We start from the raw sequence: 15,534 nt of genomic DNA on the forward strand, positions 1-15,534 counted from the left end.
CTGTGTAATACTTGTTGACTGATTGAGTGGAAAGAAAGAAGACAAAGAAGGCAATTATCTGACAGTATAGAAGCAAAAGAATGCTGCTGCTTCCTTTTGAGCTGAGAAGACTAAACTACCCATTTCATTGTGGATTAAAGAAAAGGACAGTAGTAGTTGCAAGGCTCCAGCTCAGTGGTGGCAGGCCACAACTTGGTGGAGGTGTGAGTACACTGCAGGGTGCTCACACTGCTGCCCAAGTCAAACTCCAAAACCAAACTGCAGTCCCCCACCACTAAGCCATCTGGAGTTGGCCCTGTCATTGTGTAAGTCTTAGGCCCTAAGCTGTCTAGTTCTGCGTCCCCCCGTGATAAGATTAACTTAGGACCCCAGTTAAATGGATGGCTTCATAGGACTTGCTCTAGAAGATTCTGAATCATTAGGTTGGAGATAAGGCACCAGTATTTTGTATTTTTAACCAGCACCCCAAGTGATTCTTATTATCAAGGCAGTTGAGGAAACTAAGCATCTTTGTGTCACTCACACTATAGAATTAGGGCAGTTATTTATTTTTCAGTGATTTCACCTCAATGTTAACTTTGGAATATGCTATTGGTTAACAAATAAAATGCTCCTGGGCTCCTCGAAACTATAGTTTATTAATATTTAGAATGTATTACTCAGCAGCTTTTACCTTCCTTTTCAGCAGGGTGATTCAAGTGAGAGGAAAGGACCACAGGGCCACCCCAAACGCCAGAACAGTTCTTGCCACCTGAGCCAAACTAGGCACTGAGCCTTATTAGTACTGGGATGATCTGAGCGTTACCGGATCCAGTTCACTCCTTTCGTAGTTGAGCTCACTAGAGCTGAGGTGACCAGCACCATAGTCTTCCTCACCAGGTTTTGGACGGAAAAGGACAGAACTGGGGAGGGCTTTCCTTTAACAAGATGAATTGTTAGAAGCTGTCCAAGGAAAGGAGAGCTGAGAAAAAAATAGCCCCAACTTTTTATTACTATTTTCACCAAGCCACAGGTCTGCATCATAGTGAGAGAGAGGGGCAAGATATCGTTAGTTCTTGCTGGTCGCCTGTCTTCTTCCTGGTCAGACCCAGTCTTTCCTTATTAAGCGGGGCTCTGGTGGGAAAAATACCAGAAACGTTTTTGAAGAGGGAGTAAGTCTTTATCATTCGTGACCTCATGAAATCCGTCTGGGCCAAAAAGACAGTGGCCGCTTAGCTGAGGGCTCTGGGGACTTCCGAAGGTTTGCTCCAATGTAGAAGGGGTGGGGCTCTTCAAAACAGCACAGTACGCCCAGATAAAACCTCCTGCCCAAAAGCCTGACAGGCAGAGACCCAGACAACGGCGTGCGTCCCGCGCGCAGGCGCACGACCGCCCGGCGGCCCGGGCCTGGCGCTCGGGGGCCGCGCGGGGGCAGGTCACGTGGGCCGCGCAGCCCTCTCAGCGATGTCCCTACAAGGACTTGGGCTAACCGGCCCCGCCCCTGGCCGTGCCCTGGAATGTGAGGGGGGCCGACCTACAGGATAGGCTCACCCATTTGCCAAAAGGAAAGGGGGGAAGAAAAGCTTACATGAAAGAGAAGGTATAAAAAGACGGAAACTCAGTCGAACCATTACACGAACGAACCATTACACAATCTTCTATGTTCTGAGTCGCCCGCTTTATACTCCTTCCCGTGCACTCGTTCAAAACTGCACCCTTCTAGCACACTGGCAACTCCCCCCACCCGTCGCCTTTCTATTAAGTCAGGCCCACTAGGTCGGCCGATAATGGTGACTAGGCTCACTTCCGGTTTACTAAGCGGAGGCCGGAAGTATTGGCTTTTAGGGGGCTCTGGGAGTAGAAGGGTGTTGATAGCAGCAGCCAGGGCAGCGAGGGGGTTACCGAAGTGCTCGGATTCTCGCGGCTGTGCAGGGTGAGTGCTGCTCGCGATCCGGCGCGTGAGGCCCATCCCCGGGGGCCCATCTCCGCAGGGCGGCTGGGTGGGCAGCGGCGCTCCGCGGCGGGCCGCCGGCGCCGGGAGCGCACCTGGGCCGGTGTTCTAGCGGGTTCCCGGGTTTCGAGCCCAACGGCCAGCTGCGGGATCGAAGGCCACGCCCGGAAGTCCCGAGGCGCGAACTTTGTCCCTTTACCCAAACTTGGAGCTCGGCAAGTGTGACTTCGCTCTCTGGCGCCGCGATCTTCGGCGACAGGCTGGCCTGTGAAACCCGAACCCCGCGGCGCTGACTCCTGCACTAAGTTTAGTTTCTAACGTAAACTTGCCGGATTCAAGAGTTTGCGCAAAATCCGAAGCCCAAGTGTCCCCCATGCTGCAGCTGTTGTTGCAGCTGTGTGGCTACGTTTAGTAGGGATAACCACTCAAATTAGCAATTTCCTCAGCTCAGCATCCATTTCTATAATTAGAACTTTTTTTAATTGATATTTTACCAAGGGGTTAAGGGTGTAGTTTGCAGCTTGAGAAAACTCCAAAATGCAACACCAAGTTCCTTTTGGGTGGAGACTTTGGGTTATATCAGTTTGCCAAAATATTTCCTTTTAAAGTAGTTAAGTAGGTATATAAAAGAATTCTTAACAGCTTTGGAACAGAAATAAGGGTTGAGATTTTAACTTAAATGCAAAATGTTTTATATCTGAAGATCAAGTGAGTATTTCTTAAAATTACTACTATTTGTTTTATGTTCTGGAAGGCTTTTGATGAAACTTAACCAGAAAAGCTTCGCATTTTCAAGAGTGAGGCTTTACTGCAAGTGAACCCTGACAGCTAATTAACTGCTTTTGTCAAGCGCTAAGAACTTTGGGTGTGGCAGTCTGAGATCTAATCCTACCTTCAGCCCGAAGTTTGCATAGGAAATGAAAACTTGGTTCATTTGGAAGAAGCACCAATCTGAAAATGTATTTTTAAAAACTGCAGTTGGCTCCAAAAAATCACATATGCTTAGCTTGAGGATAAAGTACATTGACTAAATGAAACAGGAGATTTGGTCTGGATACTACATCCTATCACACTAGGAAGTGTTTTCTTTCTTTTTTTCTTAAGTAGGCTCCAGGCCCAGTGTGGAACCCATCCTGGGGCTTGAACTCAAGACCCTGAGATTACCACGTGAGCTGAAATCAAGAGTCAGACACTTAATTGACTGAGCCACCCAGGCACCCACTAGGAAGTGTTTTCTAAGATGGGCGTTTTTCCTTAAAGAATGTATCATATTTTCCTAGAATACTATCAGTTTTAGTGTCAGTTCTGTAGAAAAAAATCTCTAGATTATTTTACATTTATTACCACTTTACAAATGTTACATTCTAGGATTCTAATTAGAGTAATCAATATTAGTATGGATTAATCCCATTTTATAAATGAAACCATAGTATTATCTAGATAGAGGCTGAAAAATCTTCCCGTTGCCCTTGATGTGTGGGAAAAGCCTCTTTGAGGATCTTTACTTTTCTTCTACCATTTAATCTAGTGTAACATCTTCCTTACATGATTTGTATCCTTCCTTTTGTCCTAACCTTGAACTGAGTCTCTTCCTATTTGATCAAGCTAAAACACACACCCACATAAATTCATTGCTACCAACACTTAACCTCTCCTGATTTAAAACAAGGTTATACTCCTTTAGATCTGTAAACTGAATCTTCTTGACCACCACTGGCTCCATTTCATTCAGTTTCTTGTGCATCTGAAATCCTTTCATATTTCACAGACGCCTGCACTGCAAGTGCTTTAGTTTCATACAACAAATATGCCTTCACGCCAGAGATCTATCATTAAGTGCCTCAAAAATAGACTCCAGGCTATAACTTAGAATGAGTAAGAATACTCTTAACTTAAAAAGCTCAGATGCCTACATCTTCCCATTCTATATAAAGAATACTTACATTGATGTATGAAATATTTTCAATGTTTTTTACCCTAACTTTCTAAACTTCTATGGGAGTTGTGCATTTGCCTAAGGTTTGTTACATGAAGAGAGTTAACAGGTCTCACTTGTTTGGGGAAAGTAAAAGTGGATAACAAATTAGAATCATATAGAAAGGAGGACAGTGACAATATCATAAGTGATCTGCTCTTTGGGATCATAGCACTGTCCCTGATTTGGTTCCCTCTACATCAGTGTTTATTTCACCCATACTTTTTTTTTATTTTTATTTTTTAAAGATTGTATTTGTTTATTTGAGATAGAGCAAGTGAGCAAGAGAGAGAGAGTGCTCATGCACTCACATGAGGGGTATGGGGGCGGGGAGGCGCAGAGGGAGAGGGAGAGGGAGAAGCAGGCTCTCCACTGAGCAGGGAGCCTGATGCAGAACTCAATCCCAGGACCCTGGGATCATGACTTGAGCCAAAGGCAGGTGCTTAACTGACTGAGCCACCCAGGCGCCCCTCCACCCATACTTTTAGTTTGGTAGGGGAAAAAACCCCACACTTTCCTTATTTTAGAACAACTTTCTGTGAAGCTGAACTGCCTATTGCTGGAAGGCTCCCAGTTTCTGCTGGGAGATAAACTCATAGACAAGAAGAACACAACCTCCTTGAAAAAGTAAAGGCCCAGGTAGTAACTTGCCTAACATTATACTACCAGTTTTGGTAGAATTAACTACCTTAATTTGTTAGAATTAAAATTAATATCTGAATCTCTTAATTCTAAGGGTGTCTTGCAGGGTTTTTCAAGGTCTTTCCCCACCTCCTCAATCTTTTAGAAAAAAGATCTTTCTCAACTCACAGTATTTGATAGATCATGTACCACCTTTATTTTTCATTATTATCACACATTGTTTTAACTTGAGAGTCTTACTTCAGGAATGAAAACTATGACTCATTTCATAAGATTAACCAATCATTTCATTTATTTATAGTTGCTTCCCCAACTTCAAGCTTCTTGAAGATAGGCCATTTGCCTTACATTTCTTAATTCTTAAATAGTGCTTAACACTAGTGACATTTGATGTACGTTGGTGTAATTAAACGATCATATTAAAGACTGATGATTAAGTATTGCTTGAGCTAAAGGAAAATTCTTTCTGAGACATTGTCCGTGCTGACCAAAAAAAAAACTTTATAACTTTTACAAACTATTTTACAATGAATAGAGATTTAAATAATGCATGATTAAAAGAAAGACTAATGGGAAATACTTTAAAATTCAAATACATATAACTTTATAGCACAAACTAAGCATTTTAAAAAGGTACCTAGAGGACTCGCACCAAATTTTTTTTTAAAGATTTTTTTTTATTCATTTGAGACTCAGAGATACAGAGAGAGAGAGAGAGCATGAGCAGGGGGAGAGGCAGAGGGAGAGGGAGAAGCAGGCTCCCCACCAAGCCAAAAGCCCGATAAGGGGCCCGATCCTAAGACCCCGAGACCGTGACCTGAGCCGAAGGCAGACACTCAACCATCTGAGCCAGGCAAGCGCCCCTCCCACCAAATTTAATATTATGAGGTTTTATAGATTAAAAAATGTGCCAACCATTTGACCTATAATTCTCATCAGTTTCTTTGTTCTTAAAATAACTGACATTCCTGCCTCATGAGGGGAAGACAGTGTTGTCAAACAAAACAGACTATTTTTAAAGACATGCTTTGGTTTGCAAAGATATGGCATGCCTAAAATATTAAAGAGAGGTAGACTGGTAATTCTGTACCCCTCATTGGGTCTCTGCCACTCACCCCAAGTCCTGGAGTACAGTTAAGAAATGGAGGAATAATATACACTGTGACTCTTTGTAGTTTTTAAAAGTACATTTAGAATAGAGGGAAAAATTACAGCCCTATGTAGTTTTGATAATAATGGTATTTACTGCCCCCAAAAGGTGTTGCAGAATGAAAATATGCATTCAAGAATGGTGCGGATTAATTATGACAGGCAGCCTCCCAAATTGTGATTAAAGGAAACTTGAAAATTAGGGAGGAGTGTATATCATAACTTCTGGGTTGTGTAGGGTATATCTTACCAACAACACATTCCAGTGTATCACTGAGTGCTATATTGGATGGCCTGGAATTTGTGACTCTTATTTGTGGAATTTCCTACTGAAATCTGAGAACAGATTTAGCTTTAAAAAAAAAAAATCTGAAGCAGAGCTTTTCTAATTATTTCTATAATTCAGTTTAGTCTGGGTGATGTGGTATAATCAAGGGAAGAATGTAAGAAATAACTTTAAGCTCATAGGAAGCATTGTATTCTAAGGTCACTTTGCAGTGCTGAGATCTAGGTAGTACTTCATTCTTTGCAGTCCACAGATTTATTTTTAGAGCAAGGGCATAGTGTTTTGCTACATCATAGTTAAATGTTGTTTTCAGAACGTAAGCTTTAAAATTGTTATCCTGGTCAGAGAGTGAAATCAGGAGTGCCTATTTTAGGCCTGTTTGGAAGAATATAACTCAATACAGTGGCCTAGTCTTGCTGGTTAGAGGTTTTGCAGACTACCATCGCCACCCGAGCTCTGAAGGATGGTACGGTAAAATTTTGTTATCGGATGACTATGTGGCTTTTAACTCCAAACAAATTTTTATCATCTTTTAAAGCTTGAGTGTTGAAAAAATTGCCTTTTCATTTTAGGTATCATTAGGCATTTTTTTTTTAATTTTTAACTTAAATTTTACAGGGATAAATCTAGATTAGAGAACAAAGTTTATTTCCATAGCTCTTAAAATGTTTTCTAAAACTTTTCTTTTTTAAAAAGTAAATAGCTTTAAAAACTGTTGTGCTGATTTTTGTCTAGAGAACTTAGTGACCTCAAGTGATTTAGCTTGGCTCTGTGCAAGAAATTGGTTTGGATAGAGTGGAAATAAATTGTAGGTGAATTCATAGTTTTTTATACTTTTTCAGTTAGCTTTCCAACAAATACATTTTTTAAACTACTTTGATTCCAGAAGTGAGGGTGCAATAAAAATTGTTAGTTGCAAGTAGAAGAATGCTATTTGACAGTGGAGATAAGGAGATGAAGACCTATTCCATCAGTCTTCCTTCCTACTTTCTGTTCACCTTAGAATGGGACAGCCAGTTTAGGCTAGGGCTTTAGAATAGACTTGTTGAAGATGAATTAGTATTCCCCAGTACTGCCATAGCACTGAAGTATAGAACCAGTACTGTTTCTCCAGGGTACCTATATTTTTTGTTTGTTTCTTGTTTTTTATATTGTTATTAAACCAGTAGATTTGGTTATCAGTACCTTATCTGGCTATCTAGCTGCTTGGGGGAACATACAATCTTGTCGATGGGCTCTGAGCTTTGAATTTATGTTGGTTTTAGTCTGGAATTTGAAGTTAGTGACAGACTGTTGATTAGATGTCAGGACTACTAAGGATGAGTGAATTGAAACATGAGTCTGGTTTTTCTCTTTGTAGTTGGTTCTGTAAGAAATCATATTAGTTGAGCGAGATATTTTTGCCAAGTGATACTACTCTGCTGAGTAGTTTTTAGGTACATCTCTAACTAGCTCAGACATGTCAGGAAGTTTTATTCAGTTTACTTTTTGTTAATCTTTTTTTTTTTTTTTGTATTTCCCTTCCTAATTAGGATTTAAACGCCACCATGTCGAGCAAAAGGGCAAAGACCAAGACTACCAAGAAGCGCCCCCAGCGCGCAACATCCAACGTGTTCGCCATGTTTGACCAGTCACAGATTCAGGAGTTCAAAGAAGCCTTCAACATGATTGATCAGAACAGAGATGGTTTCATTGACAAGGAAGATTTGCATGATATGCTTGCCTCCCTAGGTAATGATCAGTTTTAATATTAAAAACTAAATAGAATTTCTATAATGCCTGTGGAGCCAATCTAATGATGTTAGTTTCCCAAGATTTAAAGTCTGGAGCAATGTTCCCCAAAGTGTGGTCCTTGGACCACTTGCAAATTTCTGGCCAGATCTCAGGATTGAGCTGGGCACCAGCATATTACATGTATGTGTTGGAAACACTGGTATTATGAGAGCACCAGCACTATTCCTCCTAACATCCCAAAGGAATAGCATACCATCTCTAGACTCTTTAATACAGGCCTTCACTTATTGAGAAGCTTTTTCCCAAATAGTTTTACTATTTGTGTGTGAATATAAACAGCAAGCTGTATAAATCATAATCTCTCTTGTCAAGATGTTCACTATGATAATACTTGGTGCATTTTGTGATGTAATTAAAATTATGACCCTCCTTTTCATTTAGGGAAAAATCCAACTGATGAGTATCTGGATGCCATGATGAATGAGGCTCCCGGGCCCATAAATTTTACCATGTTTCTCACTATGTTTGGTGAAAAGTTAAATGGCACAGATCCGGAAGATGTCATCAGAAATGCTTTTGCTTGCTTTGATGAAGAAGCAACTGGTAAGTCTGAGGTCACCTTTAATTACCAAGTGATTTAATTTTTGGTTGTGGTAACTAAAACATATAACTTGAAATATGATAACATAATACCCTCGGGTTTATACCATACCTGTTTGTGGGACAGGCTTTTCCTGTGGCATGTTAATCACTCATTTTACTGCCTTTACCCTTAAATATTTAATTAACAATTTAATAGGTGTATTTGGAACTTCGCTAGGAAACTTATGTTGCCCTTTTACTAGAATAACTCCACAAGGGTTAGGCTCTCAGTAATTGTGTTGAATGAATAACTTTTACCAGAGCAATCTTGGAAAAAGTATGAATTGCTATAGGCCATGATCCCAGTACAGTCCTGTATTTGTTTATCAAGTACCTCTCAGCCTTCAGATTGTTTAAATCTGGTATCTAGCCTTTTGCTCTAGAATCAGGCTCCTTGGTTTCATATGCTTGTTCTATATGATAGCTGTCTGATTTTGGGCAAGTAACTTCTCTAAGCCTCTGTTTTTGTACCTATAAAATGGTCAATAATATTACCTACCTCATAGGGTTTTTGTGAGGATTAAATGAGGAAGTGAGATACTTTATATAAAGTGCTTAATCATACTGCTGGCATAGAGTTAATTCTCAAAAAACCCCAAAGTTAACTACGTAAATGCTTGATCCTTTGGCAGAAGTGCCTATAAGGGACACATAAGGGAGTAACTCACATGGCAAGGTTTTTGAGAAGGAAGGTACACCCTTTAGTTACATATTACTTGAACTATTTTATTTTATTTTAGAGAGGGAGAGGGAAAGAGAGGGGCGGTGGGGAGGGCAGAGGGAGAGAGAAAATCTCAAACAGGCTCCATGCCTAGTGCAGAGCTGGATGTGGGGCCCGATCCCATGACCCCAAGATCATGACTTCAGCCAAAATCAAGAGTCAGATGCTTAACCAACTGAGTCACCCAGGCGCCCCTAATGTCAAGTACAGTCTGTTGTTAGAAGCAGTCTCCATACACAATATGGCCTCATTAGGCCTACTCAGGTATACCATCCTTGACTCTTGTATCATCTTCCTAACCTCCTTCCAAGCTCTTCTATGCATTGTTGTCCTAAAATTACCTCCACCATTGCTGCTTCTGTGCCTTCCTCATCATATCACCTTCCCTTCCCTCTTAAAACTGAAATTCTTTAAAAGTTATACCTGGAAGAGATGGGGTGTGGGGAGGGAAAGGCAGAGGAAACTTTTTTCTCTCCTAAAGGCACTTCTGTATTGATTGAGCTTTTGACTCTGAGCAGTTGTTACTTTTTTTAATGGAAGGGAATAAAGCCAGTAAAATGTCTTATCCATTCTTCAAACTCATCTCAATGGTCACATTCTTTATAGAGCCTTACCTGTGTTTTTATACTGTTTTCTCCTCATCCCAGGAAAACTCGAAGCCTCTCCTCTCTCTCCACATCTAAAGTATTTTATTATCTCTCTCCTGGCACATACTCTTCCTGACCTTCTATTCAGTTGTGTACTTATTCCCAATCAGCAATGGCTCTGTGTCTTCAACAGCATTATGTTCCCATCTTTGTAACTCCTTTTAGCACCTACCACAGCTCCTCGCACATACTCGATGATAGGTTTATGTGATAATTGAATTACTTGGTTGGAGATGAGAATTGATTTCTATAAGCTAGAAGTCTAACATTTGAGAAACATTTTAAAATGTAGAATGGAATTAGGAAAAACCCCCTAAGTCTAGAGTTTCTTTTGTGAACTGACCTTCCACTTTAAACTCACTTTATAAGAAATATATTGTCAATGTTTTAGCTTAATTTCACATACAAGAATATTGTCAGATTTTTCTTTTACTTTATGAATTTCAAACATCTCTGTGCTTGGTCATTTATCAACTTTGTGTTAGTACATTAGTGGTTCTCAATCATGATGTGAATTACTTGGGGAGCCTTTTAAAAATACCAATGCCATGGGGCACCTGGATGGAAAAGTGTGCAACTCTTGATCTCAGGGTCATGAGTTTGAGCCCCATGTTGGGTGTAGAGATTACTTAAAAATAAAATCTTAAAAAAAAAATCAATGCCAGATAATAAATCAAGGGTGGCATCTGGGTTTTTTTTTTTTTAAAGCTCTCTATCAGAACCCTGATATCACAGATCCAGAGTAAAAAGCACACCTTTTGACTCACCATTCCACATCCCCAATTCCTAGCCCAGTGTCTGCCACATAGGTAATGCTCAAATATATACTCATGTTTTTGCACACTCAGGGCCTAGCTGTATTTGTTATAAAATTTAAATTAGATTTGTAAAAAAGAAACATTAAAAATCTCATTGTACCTATAAAAAACAAACAACCCAAGGTCAGAGATAAAATGAAATGCCTGAAGTAACATACTTGTTAAAACAGGACCTCAGTGCACCTGGCTGGCTCAGTTGGTAGAGCATGTGACTCTTGATCTCAGGATGTGAGTTTGAGCCCCACATTGGGTGTAGAGATTACTTAAAAATAAAATCTTGAAAACAAAAAACAACCTCAAGACTCCAGTATTCTTTCCACTGAAGCATGTTTATGATGTGGTATTTTAGTGTTACTTGCTTATAGAAGTGTGACCAGGAGTACCCCACACTGGCCATAGAGCTCACTTAAAAAAAAAAAAAAAAGACTTAGTGTAACCATTCATGCTACTTTAAGGAACCATGAGGGTTAGTTTCCTTAATCATACTTTATTGTTGTTTAGGTGTAGTTTAGGCCCTATTATGAAGACTTGTGGACAGAAGTTGATAGAGCAGAGCAGGATGATAGAGCTAGGCAGCTGTCTGCTGAGGCTGGCTTAAACATGTGAAGAGCCCATATTTCCTATATTTGCATGCTTGGTCAAGTGCAGATGTTCCCTGTAATTACTCCTCAGAGTAGTATGTATTCTGATCCCCAGTTCTTTATTCTTTAGGCACCATCCAGGAAGATTACCTGAGAGAGCTGCTGACAACCATGGGAGATCGCTTTACAGACGAGGAAGTGGATGAGCTGTACAGAGAAGCGCCTATCGACAAAAAGGGAAATTTCAATTATATTGAGTTCACACGCATCCTTAAACATGGAGCAAAAGACAAAGATGACTGAAAAGAACTTCAAATTCCAGCCAAACGTTCCTTGTTGCCACTTTGGGTATTTCTGAGACTTTCTCTTAGAGTCTGTTGCATGCCCTTAGCTTTGCAGCTTTTGCCTTTCTTGTATTTATTCTCAGCCATTTTAGGCACATGCATCTCTGTAATCAGACTGGAAATGGGACTTTTTATCATTTTCAGAATAGAAAATAGGGCAATTTAACTTACCAGCCCCCTCCCAAAATAACTGCAGTCTACAGAGTCAGTATATTTTTTCAGAGAAAGTTATTCACTCAGTTTTTTCTGAACCATAATTAAACTTTATGATAAAAACTTAACTTGTTTAAAACTTATTTCCCAAAATTGGCTTTTGTTAGTTGCATCTTCCAAGGAAAGGTAGACGAGACAAATCCTGGAAAATGGTATGGTTGTTAGACCTCTCCCTTACTCCTTCCAGTTTCCCTAACAATCCTATCTCTACTATATATCCCTCCCCCCACCAAAGAAATCAGTTTTAACTGCCTTAATTGGGTTTCCTGCACTTTGTCTTTCAGTTTTAAAAATAATTTTCTATAGAATTTGCATAGACATGCTAACTTTGGTAGCTTTAAATCCTTAAGTTTAACATACCTGTCAGCATCCCTCCTTATCTGTTCTAAACTTTTGTGCATTATTTCATGTCATTTAAAATTAGACTAGGCCACTGAGTATAATTTTAATTTGTCCTAATTTTTAAAACTATTTTAGCCCCAAAAGGTTCTATGGAATGTTTCTTACCAAAAATATTTTTTTGTATTGTATTTCAGAATGTTGGAAATACAATCCAGCATTTTTTATTGTATGTAGCTTCTTTTTTAATACAACTGTCCCTCTTGAAATACCGTGTTTGTTTATGCAGAGATTCACCATGAATCCTTGTATGAATTTTGGACATTCCTGACCTGCCCACAATCAAAACAGCTGAAGCTACATGCCTGGGAAAGTGAGACCATTATTTCAGTCCTAAAAATAACGTCTGCTATTTGCAGAAATGCAGGACTGTTTCAGAGTTAATCAGAAGTTTCATTTGCTTTAGGCTTCAAAAATCTAACTTCCAAATATTCATGAATTTTAAAAAGACCTTGAAATGTTGGGAGAAAAAGTCAGCTGAAAAGAGTTGGCCTACAAAGATGAGTAATTGACAATTACTCTAATAACTTTATGTTTTATGCTACTATTAACAAGACTGTCCTTGGACAAAGCCATTACCTCATTCAATAAACAATTACTGAATGCCTTTAAGGCAGCAGACCTTTGCACTCAACAGGATAGGTGAGCTAGATCCTTTAATCTGGTGCAGCCAGCTTTATAGAGCAGAAGTAGAAAGACTAGGAACAAGACTGCTTCTGCCTCCTTCAAGATTAGAATCTTAGCACCTCCCTTAACTATTTGCCTTTTATGTGTTTCTGAATTTCATTCAGTAGGTTAAGCAAAATACTTTTCCTAGGCTCATGGCCATGATGCTAAAATCTTGTTTGTTGAATTGAATTTCCATTTCAACTGAAAACATGGTCACTTCTGTTTTTAACAAATTGCCAAATTACATTGTTTCCACTACAGAAACAATGTGGTCTCATCTACTAAAATGAGCTCTTGCAGTATCCCCATTTTCATTTCAAATAACTGCTCAAAGAATCAGCTTCCATTAGGAATAGTGCATGGTCTTCCACAAATGAAGTAAGTCTCCTAATATGGTAATAGCATTCTTTACATAGTAACTAGATTTTACTTAAGCAAAGATAATTGCCAATAAAAAAATTAAAGCATCTGACTCCAACAGTGGACTTGACTGAAAAACCAGTCTCCATGAAGAAAGTCCTACATTTCAAAAGTTCTCATGAAACCTACCTACTAGGGTAGCATCCTTATCCGCCTGCTTATGATTATATTATCACTGGATTCCAGGGTCCAAATTTTACTTGATCAAGGAGACTATGATTCAAGAGCAGAAACTGATGAGTGCTACTGGGGGGAAAAGGGAGGAAAGCCAAACTACATGAGACTAGTAAAATCATATTCTGAAAAGGAAAGGCAACCATTTCCTATAAAGTATGAAAGAAAAAGGACAAGAGGTGTAACACCTAGATTAGGGACGTGTAGAAAAGCTGTAAGAAGGATCAGACAGAAGATGATAAAAGGGCTCGAAGAGGTAGAGCTGCAAAAACAGTATTGTGGAAATCAAGTGAACAGTTTTAAGAATGAGGAGGTTAGTCAATAGTGTTAAATCAGAAAAGCTCAGTAAAGTTTAAATGGGACCACTAGATTTGACAAGTCAAATCACTAGATTTTGACAAGGTCACCTTTGCTATATCTATTAGGTAGAGGTTTTTTGTTTTTTTCAAGACTTTATCTGAGAGGGAGAGCACAAGCAGGGGAGGGGCAGAGGAAGAGGGAGAAACAGGCTCCTGCTGAGCAGGGAGCCCAACGCGGGGCTCAATCCCAGGACCCTGAGATCATGACCTGAGCCGAAGGCAAATGCTTAACTGACTGAGCCACCCAGGTGCCCCTAAGTAGAGTTTTGAATGCAGGATCCATAGTGCAGCATGAAATGGTGGACAGTGCCTAGGTTTAGGGATCAAGCCAATCTGCATTTTAATCCCATTTTTGCTACATGGCTTCATAACCTTAAATAAATTATTTAAATTCCCTGGACCCCTATTCATTTGTAAAATGGAAGTAATGCTATTGGTTCATAATAGGAACGTAGTCTATTAATATATAAAGCAGTACTTTTTGTGACTAAGAGCAGTATGAGGCCAGACTAGATGGAATGAATTCCACCAATTATTTGGCTGGCTTTGTAACCTTGGGCAGGTCACTCTTCAGTTTCATCACCTATATAACAGGGATGAAAACCTCCAAGTATGTTGTGAAAATTAGAAACACTGAAGCTAAATGGTTTGGTACACGGGTATTTAAAAAGGGATTGTTCAGTTTACTAGCAAAGGGTCTGAAGCTTGGCAATGAAGAGAAACTTGAAGGGAAGGCAAGATCAAAGGACTCATCTTTAGAGATTCAAGCCTGTTTGTAGACAGAGGGGGGAAAAGACAAGAGGAAACAATCAGTGACACAAAATGAATCATATCCAGGAGATAGGAAGGGACAGAACCTAGATCACATGTAGGATGATCCTTAGAGAAATAAAAATGGATACTTCTCCCTCTGAAAAGAGAGAAGGGTAGGTGATGGGAGTTTAATGGTAGTTGGAACTAAAAGGCTGAGGTTAGGAGGAAGGTCCATAGTTGTTTGACAGTAAATTAGCTCAAACTGGAATTTTATTATATTAAAGGGTTGTAATCAGGATTGAATGAGAGTACATTAAAAAGCCTATTTCCTGGTACTGACTAGGTGATCAAATACTTTAGATTTCCTGGGTAGATCCAATATGTAGACTTGTGTCTTGCTAGGTCTTCCTTAAGTGTACGATTTCTTGATTTCCCGGAAACCTGGCTTTTTACTGTTCCTGAAGGCATTGTCAGAACTAATCCCATGTAGAAGAAATGCCGTTTTCCCAATCCTGCTTCTCCCCAGTTCCGCTTGCTCTTGAACGTCCAAAGTCCCTGTATCCTTTTACCTTAGATTCTATCTCCCTACTCAAGTAGCGTCATAACGTCTCTTACTTATCCACATTTTATAGTTGTAATGAATATATAATTTGTTTTTTAGTTTAATACATCTTAACTTTTCATGTTTTGGCATAGCCACCATTTTTATTTTTAATCATTCTTTTTAATGGCCACAATTATCTTTGACAAGGATATGCTTTAATTAGCCATTACCCAAGTGCTAGATACTTAGATATTCAGCTTTTCGTTAATAAATACTATGTTTTTCTTTAGAATCTAGAGAATATACCCTAGAATTATTTTTTAGAACAGGGCTCTCCAGTAGAACTTTATGATGATAGAAATGCTCTCTGTGCTTTCCAATAAGGACACTTGCCACATGTGGCTATTGAGCACTTAAAATGTATCTAATATAACTGAGGAACAGAGTTTTTAATTTCAATTTAGATAGCCAGATGTGATTAATGACTATTGTATTGAAAAGCACAGTTCTATAAACAAATATTGAGATCAAAAT

General features: G+C 39.4%; 1 protein-coding gene across 1 annotated transcript; it reads left to right on the plus strand.

Annotated features, from left to right (window-relative positions):
* Window positions 1-1,769: 1,769 nt before the first annotated feature.
* Window positions 1,770-11,750, plus strand: LOC114200322 (myosin regulatory light polypeptide 9). The gene is made up of 4 exons (XM_028092370.2): window positions 1,770-1,912; window positions 7,515-7,713; window positions 8,158-8,319; window positions 11,256-11,750. Exons 2-4 carry the CDS (start codon window positions 7,530-7,532, stop codon window positions 11,426-11,428), a joined length of 519 nt encoding a protein of 172 aa, XP_027948171.1. The 5' UTR covers window positions 1,770-1,912; window positions 7,515-7,529; the 3' UTR covers window positions 11,429-11,750.
* The last annotated feature ends 3,784 nt before the right edge of the window (window positions 11,751-15,534 follow it).

The sequence above is a fragment of the Eumetopias jubatus genome, unplaced genomic scaffold (genome assembly GCF_037043125.1).
Source record: "Eumetopias jubatus isolate StellerSeaLion01/CBP00866 unplaced genomic scaffold, mEumJub1_p1.0 scaffold_16, whole genome shotgun sequence".
Lineage (NCBI taxonomy): Eukaryota > Metazoa > Chordata > Mammalia > Carnivora > Otariidae > Eumetopias > Eumetopias jubatus.

What these genes read in the sequence shown, in the direction of transcription:
- LOC114200322 (XM_028092370.2), top strand. Translation starts at nt 7,530, where the DNA reads ATGTCGAGCAAAAGGGCAAAGACCAAGACTACCAAGAAGCGCCCCCAG. An exon ending in TGATATGCTTGCCTCCCTAG is followed by an intron (nt 7,714 to 8,157) that starts GTAATGATCAGT and finishes CTTTTCATTTAG; the next exon opens with GGAAAAATCCAACTGATGAG. An exon ending in CTTTGATGAAGAAGCAACTG is followed by an intron (nt 8,320 to 11,255) that starts GTAAGTCTGAGG and finishes TTTATTCTTTAG; the next exon opens with GCACCATCCAGGAAGATTAC.